Source organism: Callospermophilus lateralis, chromosome 1 (assembly GCF_048772815.1).
Source record: "Callospermophilus lateralis isolate mCalLat2 chromosome 1, mCalLat2.hap1, whole genome shotgun sequence".
Lineage (NCBI taxonomy): Eukaryota > Metazoa > Chordata > Mammalia > Rodentia > Sciuridae > Callospermophilus > Callospermophilus lateralis.
Window position 1 is genome coordinate 209,056,568 of NC_135305.1, and position 11,131 is coordinate 209,067,698.

The window sequence follows — 11,131 nt, forward strand, 5'->3', positions numbered from 1 at the left end:
CAGTCCACATGCCCAGCTCTTTCTTTTTCCTCAGAAACCCAAAGACTTGGACTTCGCCCAGCAGAAGCTGACTGACAAGAATCTGGGCTTTCAGATGCTGCAAAAGATGGGCTGGAAGGAGGGCCATGGTCTGGGCTCCTGCGGGAAGGGCATCCGGGAGCCCGTCAGCATGTACGTGGCACAGACTCGCAGTCCCCACAGGTGGACAAGGTCAAGCCCTAAAGCCTTTGGCCTGCAGCCTGAGTCTTGGTTCCTCTCATGTTGAAAATGGCTTAAAGTTGGCAGCTGGGTTTTTGGTTTGGGGGTTTATTTGGTTTTGGTTTTGATTACTTTGTTTTTTGTTTTGTTTTGAAACAAAAGGAGCCTTCAAATGAGAATTAACTATTTATATATATACCTTCACATGGCTCCTTCCTGTATCTGTGTAGACCATTCAGCTGCTTCTTGGCCCTAGTCATTTCAGCCCCGTTTATTATGGTCATAAAAGCTGAGTGGTGTTTTGGGGTACATATACCTTAGAATCACACTCTCTTCCAAGGGAAACAGGTCCACCAGGATGGGGAAACGTAGACCCAGAGTTTATGAGACCCTCCTCATAATGTCCAGAGGGCATCTCATTTACTGCTGAGGTAGCTTCTATGGGGTAAGGTGATTTACTGGGACCAGGGTGTCTGGGCACCTTGAGGTGGCTAATGCTCTTGAGAATGAGTGAGTGCTCCTGGTTTTCCATTCTTTGTTATTTTGATTTTCCTTTTCTTTTGATGTGTTTGTATGTGTCCTGCATTTCTGTGTCCCACTACCACTCCAGCCCATATTCCAGTGTCTGCATCCCAAGCTCTGGGCTCAGGTGCACAACTAATCTTCCATTTTACTTCTTAGGGGAACTGCCTCAGAAGGGGAGGGCTTGGGTGCCGAAGGGCAGGAGCATAAAGAAGACACATTTGACGTGTTCCGTCAGAGAATGATGCAGATGTACAGACACAAACGAGCCAACAAATAGGTATGTGTGAGAGCCGGTGCATGAGGACTAATGCCCACGCTCACATCCTGGTGTGTAACATTTCCCCCAGAAAGGCTGATGTTCCCCACTTCCTCAAAAGCGGACAATCATAAAATTCTGTGAAGATAATAAAAGGGTCTTTGGATGTGGATGTGTCCCACTTCTTCCCTTCCAGGTTTGCTGGAGCAACGAGCTTCACACTAGCTAAGGTGTGGCCAGCCTGCCTCATGGACTGTGCCTCATGGCCTGACCACCCTGACAGTAGCTTCTGTGCTGGGCTCTGAGGATGTGCATGCAGGCTGTTCCTTGCCAGTTCACATGGGACCAGGCTGCCTCTGGCCTCTCTCTTGCTCTACTTTTCTCTCACAGATGACAGCCACCTGCCACATAATGCAGCCAGGACACGGACTGTTCCCTAGTCAGGAGTGGCCTTGTTATCCGGAAGCATAAGGATGAACGTGGAAGCCAAAACCACAGGGAGCAGCAGTTGGCCACATCCTTTTTTGAGGGTCTTCAAATCCTTTCTCTTCCAAAGGGCCTTGGGCCTTTAAATCTCATACTCTTTCTTTAGTTATCCTTCACCCATGACTTCCCAACTCTTAGTTTTGAACAAAATCATTCTCTTCCTGACTAGATCAGAACCACTGATGAGAAAGATAAACCTTGAAGCCGCAATTACTCTTAAACCATCATCCTGCCCTGGATCTACCTGGAGCCCAAGTACGGTGTGGTGTGTACGTGAAAACCAATATCTGCAGTCTCTGGGGTGGAGGTTTCCAACGCCAGCCTGCCTTTCTCTTAAAGAAAAACAGAATGACCATTCTCAATACACTTTTTGCCTTTCCTCTCTCTTCCAAATGCTTTCTGCATCAAGTCCTCTCCAAGTCTGTCTTGGTTTCTCTCCAAAAGATGGCACTGTCCCAAAAGTACTTTGGCCTGTTAAGTGCAGTGGACCCAGCTCCATGGTTAAGTTTCTGGCATAGGGGTCATTGCTGTCCTGGAGCACCAAAGGCCATGCAGACACAAGTGCAGATTGTGCTTTCCTGTCCCCCAGAATTTTATCTAGGGATACAGATTGGTAATCTCCAGGTCTACACTCTGATACTAAAGCTGAATGGAGATCTCTGAACAGTTCAGATACTTGCTTTATTGAACATATTAATGGCATTTTATCTCTTTAAAAATCCTGAGACTTTACCAGTTTTTAGCAACAGTTTAATATAGCTGTATTCAGTGGGGAGTAATCATTAAACAGATATGAAATTTCTCCCAAATATATGTGTGACTAGAATCCACAAAGGAAACAGGATATACTTGGTATTTTTGGATTTGATTTTTCCCCCCATGCTGAGAATGGAAACCAAGGCTTTGTACATGCTAGGCAAGTGTACTACCATCAAGCTACATCTCCCAACCTTTAATTTTTTATATTGAGACAGGGTCTCACTGAGTTGCCCAGGCTGGCCTTGAATTTGTGATCTTCCTGCCTCAGCCTCCCAAGTAGCTGAGATTACAGGTGTGCACCACTGCACCTAAGCCACTGGATTTTTTTTAAGTGCATATGGAGTCTTCCCTACAAAGGGCCAAGAGGCTATAAATTCTCCAAGACTTCATCTGTTACATGTGCAGCAATGTAAAGAATTGTTGTCTTAGAGCTTTTGTAAAGAACAGAAAGGCTGCTCTCAGAAGATTGGCTCTGCAGCTGTTTGCTATTTCAAGAAGGTAATTGCAGAACTTTCCAGATTCCTCAACACTCTTCTACTTGTAACTCCATGTGGAATGCTCAGACTGGGAGTATCTCAACCCTTCTTCATAAAGCAGCAGTGTTGAACTTTTAAACGTGTGCTAAAATCTGGAAAATTTGGAATCCTGCTGACACCCAGCGATTGGGTTACCCAGCAACAATTAGGGTGTCACTCACAGAGCCGAGTGAGATTCAGGACTGTGAGGAATCCTTGCTTTCTGAAAGCCACAGTCCTCCCAGGCTGTGCTCCTACCTCTGGGTTCTGTCTGGCCCTACTGTCCCCACTCCATGCTGCTTCTCTTCATGGCAGGTGCAGTCCCTGGGGCCTGCTTGCTTCTGGTCACTTCTGTTGCTTTGGCAACTGGCAGATCTTTATGGCTGAGGAGGTGCCAGCACTGAGGATGAGCCTCAGTCCAACTCTCAAATAAGCCAGCCTGCAGGGGGCGGGGCGGGAGGACAGATTTGGGGGACCCCAGGTATGGAGGTTCATCTTCTCTTTTCTATCCTCACCTTTCCAGCAACTTCTATGTTGACCATGGGTCAGGTGAACAGATGGAATTCAAAGCAGGCACTAGTCCATAGAGGCCTCTTGAGAAGTGCTCATTGTCCCTTAGCAGGGCACATTCCCCCACCCCCAGCATGGATATCTAGCTCTTTCTTTCCAGCTTAGCTTTGACTGTTGTGCACACTTTGTCCTAACCTGTTAATTTTAATTTATTAAAAAGCAAAATACTGAGGAATTGCTGGTATGTGAGCTCTGGTCCCGAGCTTCCTGCCACTCCTAGACACATCTCAGTTTGACCTGAGATTATTTCAGTGAGCCTTTGACTAATGTCAAAGTAACAACCATTTCTTGAACCTAGAAAGTCCCATAAATGCTGGGAGGATGCTTTTCCTATAGTTTCATATCAAGGCTGTGAATATGTCCCAGGGAACTTGGGGAATGTGGCTGTGTGTCCTGGTGCTGGGCCAGGGCTAATGCCACTGGACCTCTATTCCTTCTTCTCTTCTCTTCCTCCACCCAGGCTACCATTGCTCTCAGGTCAAGGCCATTCTACAGGGAGGGAGCATTATGTGCAAGCGGGATGTGCAAGTGTGTGACCTTGTCAAAGTCACTGTTTTTTCTGTCATTCTAGTTCCAGGGTCTCTTCCACGAGGACGACAGGCATCCGGAAAGTGCTAACCTGCCACTTTGGGTGCTTACCGTCTCTGACTTGTTTCCATCACTGGAAATCCCATAGACAATGTTAGTGATTTTGGTTCTTGGTAAAATCTAGAAGATGTTTGTGATGTTACCAAATGAAAGTTTTGTTTTTTAAGAACCTAAGAAGTTGTGAATGTTGTCAATCATTTAGCAGTTGCAATAAATGTAGAGGAAACCCAGTTTCCTGTGATCTCAATTGATGTGTTTTTAATCAGACCTATCAGAAGATGGTAATGCAGACATGCCACTGAAGGTATGCTGCTGCCCAGGACCTGCTCTCTGCTGGCCCCAGAACTCTTCCCTCGTGTCTCTCACGCTTGCCCCAGTGAGGGGGTCCTTGCATCACCAGGGAAGCAGAGAGATACCATAGAGCTAGTGGCCAAGCTCTGGGAAGGGGTATCCTGGTCTGTGTGGGGAGTTAATTGCAGAGAGCACAAGCCTTCTGTTGAGGGTGTCAAGGAGTGACAGCTCATGACTCATCAGCCTCACCTAATCCTGGCTTGGGGTTTCAACTGCAAGAGGTACATTTGGGCCTTCCTTCTATTGAGGAGTGACTTCTAGGGCATGATCAAAGCTACACATTGTTCCCTGTGCCTCCTGATCTCTGTGATTCCTCCCCAACATCCCTTGACCCTTTAGATCAGGAACAAGGGCAGTAGACACAGCAGGAGAGTGAGCCTAGGACTTGCAGGGACCCCTACCTGACTTCAGTGTGATGGCAAGGGGCCAGGCTGAGGGTAGGAGGCAGGTGGTATGCATTTAGGTCCCTGCCAGTAGGTTAGAGACAGACAACAGGACCATAGGGAGCTGGTACAGGACACACACACACACACACACACACACACACACCCGTATCATTGAGGACAAGCAAGACCCACAGTACCACAGTACGATGAGTGTGGTGAATGAGCAGGCCCTTTCCAGGCACCTCTACCCTATCTTGCCTTCAACTCAGACCACCCCATTCAGTAGAGAAGCAGAGGTAGACGGTCCAGGGAAGGAGGGGTAAGTTGCCTCCCCCCTCCCCCTGTGCTTGTAGGGGGTTTAAGGGCTCATGTGAGTATCTGAGGATGATGAGTCCCTACTGAGGCTGGAGCCACAGTGTTGCCCAACTACCATTCTGCCAGCTGCACAACCCCATAGTATAGATGGGGAAACAGGCCTGGGAAGAGGAAGAGCTGGGTCCCAGGCTACACAGTTGGGGGCCCCTTGATCCTTCAAAACCGTCTTTTGAAGACGGAACCTGCCTCAGTCTCCCATCTGGGTGTGGGCTGGCACCTTGTCACAGCAGGGAGCAACTCTGAGAAGAACCACTTCCTACTCCTGAATGTCAAGTGTGGAGGAGCCCTTGTGCTTCCAGGTCACCACTGAAGGAGCTGCACCCCACCCTGCCCCTTGCCCCCTCTCTGCCTGTGGACCTTTGTCCAATCTTCAAGGCCCTTCTTCCATGACCCTCCAGAAAGGCCCAACTGCCCTTCTGGTTTCTCCAGTCCTATTCTTGGCCACCCTGAGCTGGAGCTGTCAACTCCCACTGCCATATGCAGGCTAAAGGCTTCTCTTCTGGGGCTTGAATCTTCTCTTCAGATCCCCCCAGCACTACATTCATGTTTGATGAAAAGACAGTGAACAATATATTCCACAGTGTCTGAAGTCCCATCCTAATGGGTGGGTCCCAGTTTTGGACAGGCAAACTCAGGCCAAGTCCCAGATGAGGCACAATAAGTGAACTCTGGTAAGTCACTCCCCGTCCCCACTGGATTTGATTTCCTTCATCTATGACATCAGCTGATAAAGGATGATGTATGTGGGCCTAGAAGGAGAAATCCACAGGGTACCGTCAAAAGACAACATTTCAACAAATGGAATTAAATTATCTTACATTATTTGTGACTCTGGATTGACTAATATCTCATTCAAAAATAGGAAGGGGCTGGGCATGGTGGCACACACCTGTAATCCCGGCAACCTGGAAGGCAGAAACAAGAGGATCACATGCTCAAAGCCAGCCTGAGTAATTTAGCAAGACTCTGTCTCAAAATAATAGAAAGGACCAGGGCTGTAGCTCAGTGGTAAAGCACCCCGGGTTCAATCTTCAGTACGTGTGTACATATGGGGAAGTAAAGGGATGTAACTCTGGCACAGCATTTACCTAGCATGCTCAAGCCCTGGGCTCAATACCCAGCACTGGGGTCGGGGAAAGTCCTTGAGAGTAAGATTCTCTGCCCCAGAGCTCCCTAAATGTTATTTTGTCCCACCTCATGGCCAGTTTGATGCAGCCCAAGGTCACTGTTGATTACCAAATTCAAAGTCCTTCTGCCTCTAACCAGCTTTGTCAAATCAAAGAACATGGCTCACTAGTCTCAGGGAGGGATCTGGACAAGGTGGGATAGTAACACCATCAAAGCCACAGCCATGAAGTGAAATACCCTTAGCAAAAATTAAATCACTTCAGATAGGCAAGGTGGTGCACTCCTGTAATCCCAGTGAAGTGGGAGACTGAGGCAGGAGGATTGCACTTTCAAGGCCAGCCTGAGCAATTTAATGAGACAGTTGTCTCAACAAAAAAAGGCTGTGATGTACCTCAGTGATAGAGTGCCTGCCTAGCATGTGTGAAGCCCAAATACCACAAAAAAAGAAAAGAATTGTTTTGATTGATATGCAGTTAATTCAGGTTATTTTTCCTTCCAAGGGTTAAACCAAAGGAATCTTTATCACGACAGCTAAAACTGCCTGTGTGGGAATTTGGCTATTATCTCTCCTGATTTTTTGGAAGGTCAGATAAACATTTCCATTTATGGTGATGTGGAACATTGGCATGAGGACTCCATTTTGATTTGGTTTGTTGGTACCTAGTTCAGTAATCCGTCATAATCAGTGTCCTCCTATAATTTCATTTATAGTATTGCAATTAAAAAATCACTTTTCAAAAAAAGTCACTTTTCTATAGTGTTTACATTGCTGTTTCAATATAATTTATTATGCTATATAGAAACAGAAGTACATTGGGAGACTGGGGCAGGAAGATCACTTGAGCTCAGGAGTTTGAGCTCAGCCTGGGCAACATAGTAAGACAGGTGAAGGAAGGAGGGAGGGAGGGAGAGGGAAAGAGGGATGAAAGTTAAGTCAGTCAAATACACAAACACCCAATAACAAATTCTGGAAAATTCCACAATTACCTATTACAAAGCGGACTGGGTTGCAGGATAGAATTTTTAATTTATCTCATACATTTCTGCATGGTTTGAAATCTTTGCTGACGTGACTTTAGTACAACAAAAAGTTGATTGAGTTCTATGAAAACCTCAGCCTTGGATTCATTTTGAAAATTAAAGATCACAAAACATGGATTCCAGGCCAACCAACTGTGACCAATTTTCTGATGAGGGGTGGCTTTTCTCGACTCAAAACCTTCCCCATCCAGGACTGGGGTTGTGGCTCAGTGGTAGAGCACTTACCTAGCATGCGTGAGGCTCTGGGTTCGATCCTCAGCACCACATAAAAATAAGATAAAGGTATTTTGTCCACCTACAACTAAAAAAAAACAAACAACTTTCCCATCCAGTGAAAGCCAGCCCATTTCCCAAAGCAGAAACTGAGACCTAGCACCATCTCAGGAAGTCTCATCTGGTTTTTGCAGAGCTGGGATGGAACCCAGGGCCTCATGCATGCTGGGCAAGGTCTGTGCCACTCAGCCACATTCCTGGCCCCCTCATCTGGTGTTTGTTAGTTCTGGTATCAGGGATTGAACCCAGAAGCTCTCTGCCATTAAGCTACATCCCCACCTGCCCTTTATGTTTTAAGAGGGTCTTACTGTTAGAGAATGGCCCTGAACTTGCGATCCTCCTGCTTCAGCCTCTCAAATTGCTGAGATGACAGGCAGGTACCACTCACTGCACCTGGTTCCCTCATCTGGTTTTGAAGCTCCTCATACACACATATGCGCCACTGTGCAAGGCTCACTTCACCCCTTCATGTGTTCATGTTAGAGTAAGGATGCTCCTCCTTCCCAGGAATCAGATGAGATGCAGACACACAAGGGATTCATAGCAAAGCAATGCAAGGCAGACAGTGAACACAGTTGGCCTTCAATTTACAGTGAGGTTATGGGCTGGGAGTGGGTGCAGCTCAACTATAGAGTGTTTGGCAAGCATACACGAAGACTTGGGTTCCATCCCCGGTTTTGCAAAAAAAGAAAATCCAGTTACAAAACATGGGGTGGTTTGGGGGGAAAAATGTATTAAATATGGGCAAACCCTTTGTATAAGGAATGTTTGGCTGTGTTTGAGCACAAAGAAGATGGGTCTGCTCCAAACTGTCCACATTATGGGGAAATGGGTGGTGTCCAGGAGGGGACTTTTCCTGGTCCACCCTCCTCCCCAGCCGTGTGCCTCAGCGGAACCAGAATGCACGCCTATAAAGGAAAATCCATTGAAGAATGTTTAAAAAGGAAGTAAAAATGACGAAGCACGTGCTGGCAGCAATTGTTGCTCTTTGTTTTCAGAGGCAGCTGTGGTCTTAGGAGAATAAGCATCAGATCTGAGCCAAGACAGTCTCTTCCTGTGTCAAATGGATGAGTAAGCATTGCTTCCGTCCAGGGCATTGTCCAAAGTCTGCTGAAATTCCCTCTGGCATTTCACTGGCAGTTTCTCCTCGGGCCTCTTCACTCACTCACTCATTCCTTCACCACACAGCTTATTCCTGGAAGACCTTTCTAGCCAACATCTAAAACCACAGTTAAATTATAAACTGCAGTCAGTACTGGAAGAAAACACCCGAAGGACAAAGTAAAGGCAACACTGAGGCTGGCGTGGTGGTGCACATTCATTCCAGTTACTCAAAAAACTGAGGCAGGAGGATTGAAAATTGGAGTCCAGTCTGGGTAATTTAGCAAGATCCTGTCTCAAGGGGGGAAAAAAGAGGTTGGGGGTGTAGCTCCATGTTAGAGCACTTGCTTAGCATGTATGAGGCTGGCCCTAGGTTCCCTCCCTGGTTCTGAAAAGAGGGGAAAGGAAAGGAAAGGAAGGGCAACACTAGGGACCAGACTGATATTTTCACTAGAAACTTGAAGGTGAATCAGAGCGTGCCAAGTAGCAGAAATGGCATGTGTAAAGGCCCTGAGGCAAGAATGATCTTGGCTGGCTGAGGAGCAGCTGCTTCCAGAGGCCAGGGCGGGCGGAATAATGTGGGAGAGGAGACAGGGCTTACAAGGATGGGGAATTCCAGTAGTGTGGCCGCCAGGGGCTCCTGGGCATCAGGTGGGGTGTGCATCTTGCCCTTTGAGACAATGGGGAGCCATGGGAAGCTTCAGAGCATACTAGAGACTTATAGTTCTATGGACACTTCTTTTTTGTGTGGTAAAACTTATCTAACATAAAAATGTCCATTTTGCAGGGTGCAATTCAGTGGCATTTAGTACACAATATTGTACAACCATCACCTTTTTATAGTTCAGAACATTTTCATCACCCCTAAAGGAGACCTCACATCCATTAGCAGTCACTCCCCATTCCTCCCACCATCATCCCCAGCCCCTGGCAGCCACCATCATCATCTCCTCCTCCTCCTCCTCCTCCTCCTCCTCCTCCTCCTCCTCCTCCTCCTCCTCCTCCTCCTCTCAGTGCTAGGATGGAACCGAGGGCCTCATATATGGTAGGTGAGCACTCCACCATTTAATGACACACCCAGCCTCCTGATTTATACCTTTATAAAGTATAAAGAGCAGCCAGGAAGGACGGGAACAGAAGCAGGCTCCCAGATGCTCCATCCATGGCCCCCCACTTCCCTTTTTAACACCAAGCACCTGTGATGATTGTCAGGGCAGCTGGGGGCCCTTTGCTTGAATGCCCACCGAGGGCCAGAATTTCCTGGAATTGCCATTCCCCAGGCAGCCCTGACCAATCGGTGACAGGGATGGAGTAAAGCCACCTTAGCCAAAAGACACAGAGAAACAGACCCCATGCACTAGGCAGCTGTTTGGCATCTTCCCCACAACGATTACATCCATGTATCTATTCTCCCGGTCTCACTGAAGCTATGTCACAGCAGCCCTTATGTCACCCTTGGGCCATTGTCTGAAATGCAGTCTCACACACTGTTGCAGGCTCCACCTGGCCCCAAGCTTGAGTTAGGTCACTTCCAAAGAATCTGGATCCAGCCAGCCCTTCCCAGAAATGCTCACCTCTCCCGGTGTCCGCCCTGAGGCCTCTGACTCTTTCCCTGCTTCATCCTGAGAGGTCCACTCCCTCCTTCTGTCTAGCCTTTAGCACTCTTTGTAGATTGTTGAAATGGGCAGGAGTGGCTGGGCTCAACTCTGTCCCTCAGAAAACAGTCCTGTATCCAAGCAAGCAGGACCCAGTACAGGCACCCAGAAGAGAAGGGGTTCTTATGACATGGGGATGGCATGGGGCACTTGGTACCTGTGCCTTCCTCTTAGACAACAACTACATATTTTAGGTGAGGAAACTGAGACCTAGAGAGGTAGGTTAACAACACCTACCATATCACTAATAAGGGCTGTATCCATGAGAATTCTAGGCTGCATAGAGCCAGAAAGGGAATTAATTATTTAAGAATCAAATATTATGACTTCAGGCTCAGCTGGATCCAGGAGCAGGCAATATTATAAGGAAGCAATCCTTTTATCTATCTATCTATCTGTCTATCTATCTATCTTATCTTTTTCAGTGCTGGAGATCAAACCCAGAGCCTCACAGATGTTAGGCAAGAGCTCTACCACTTCAGTCTACCACTTGTGTCCATTTCTTGGCTCTGTTGTCCTTTGTTCCCAGACAGGTGAGATGACAGCCAGCAACACGGAACTGACCTTTATCTACTTTAAGTAACATAAAAAGAGTTCTGTTGGGGCTGGGGTTTTGGCTCAGCAGTAGAGGGCTTGCCTAATACGTGGGGGAGCCCTGGGTTCTATCCTCAGCACCACATATAAATCAATAAAATAAAGGTATTGTGTCCAAATACAACTAAAATATATATATTTAAAAAAAAAGAAGAAAGAAAGAAAAAAGAAAACTACAGCAGATGGGGTAAAGCCACCTTAGCCAAAAGACACAGAGAAACAGACCCCACGCACTAGGCAGCTGCTTGGTGTCTTCCCCACAATTACACAAATGTAATCATTGGGTCTTACCAGGGCCTGGGGCACATGTCCATCTCTGAACCAATCACA

At 47.1% G+C, this 11,131-nt stretch overlaps 1 protein-coding gene across 6 annotated transcripts in view; it reads left to right on the plus strand.

Annotated features, from left to right (window-relative positions):
- Positions 1-4,144, plus strand: part of Sugp2 (SURP and G-patch domain containing 2) — a 34,082-nt gene extending 29,938 nt beyond the window's left edge. For 3 of the 6 annotated variants that reach the window (XM_076845459.2, XM_076845468.2, XM_076845477.2), the window contains exons 9-10: positions 35-171; positions 880-4,144. In XM_076845459.2, coding sequence (XP_076701574.2) covers positions 35-171; positions 880-1,000 — 258 coding nt within the window. In that variant the 3' untranslated portion in view covers positions 1,001-4,144. The remainder of the gene's footprint in view (positions 1-34; positions 172-879) is intronic. The other 3 variants (XM_076845431.2, XM_076845440.2, XM_076845450.2) reach the window with 3 other exon arrangements.
- The last annotated feature ends 6,987 nt before the right edge of the window (positions 4,145-11,131 follow it).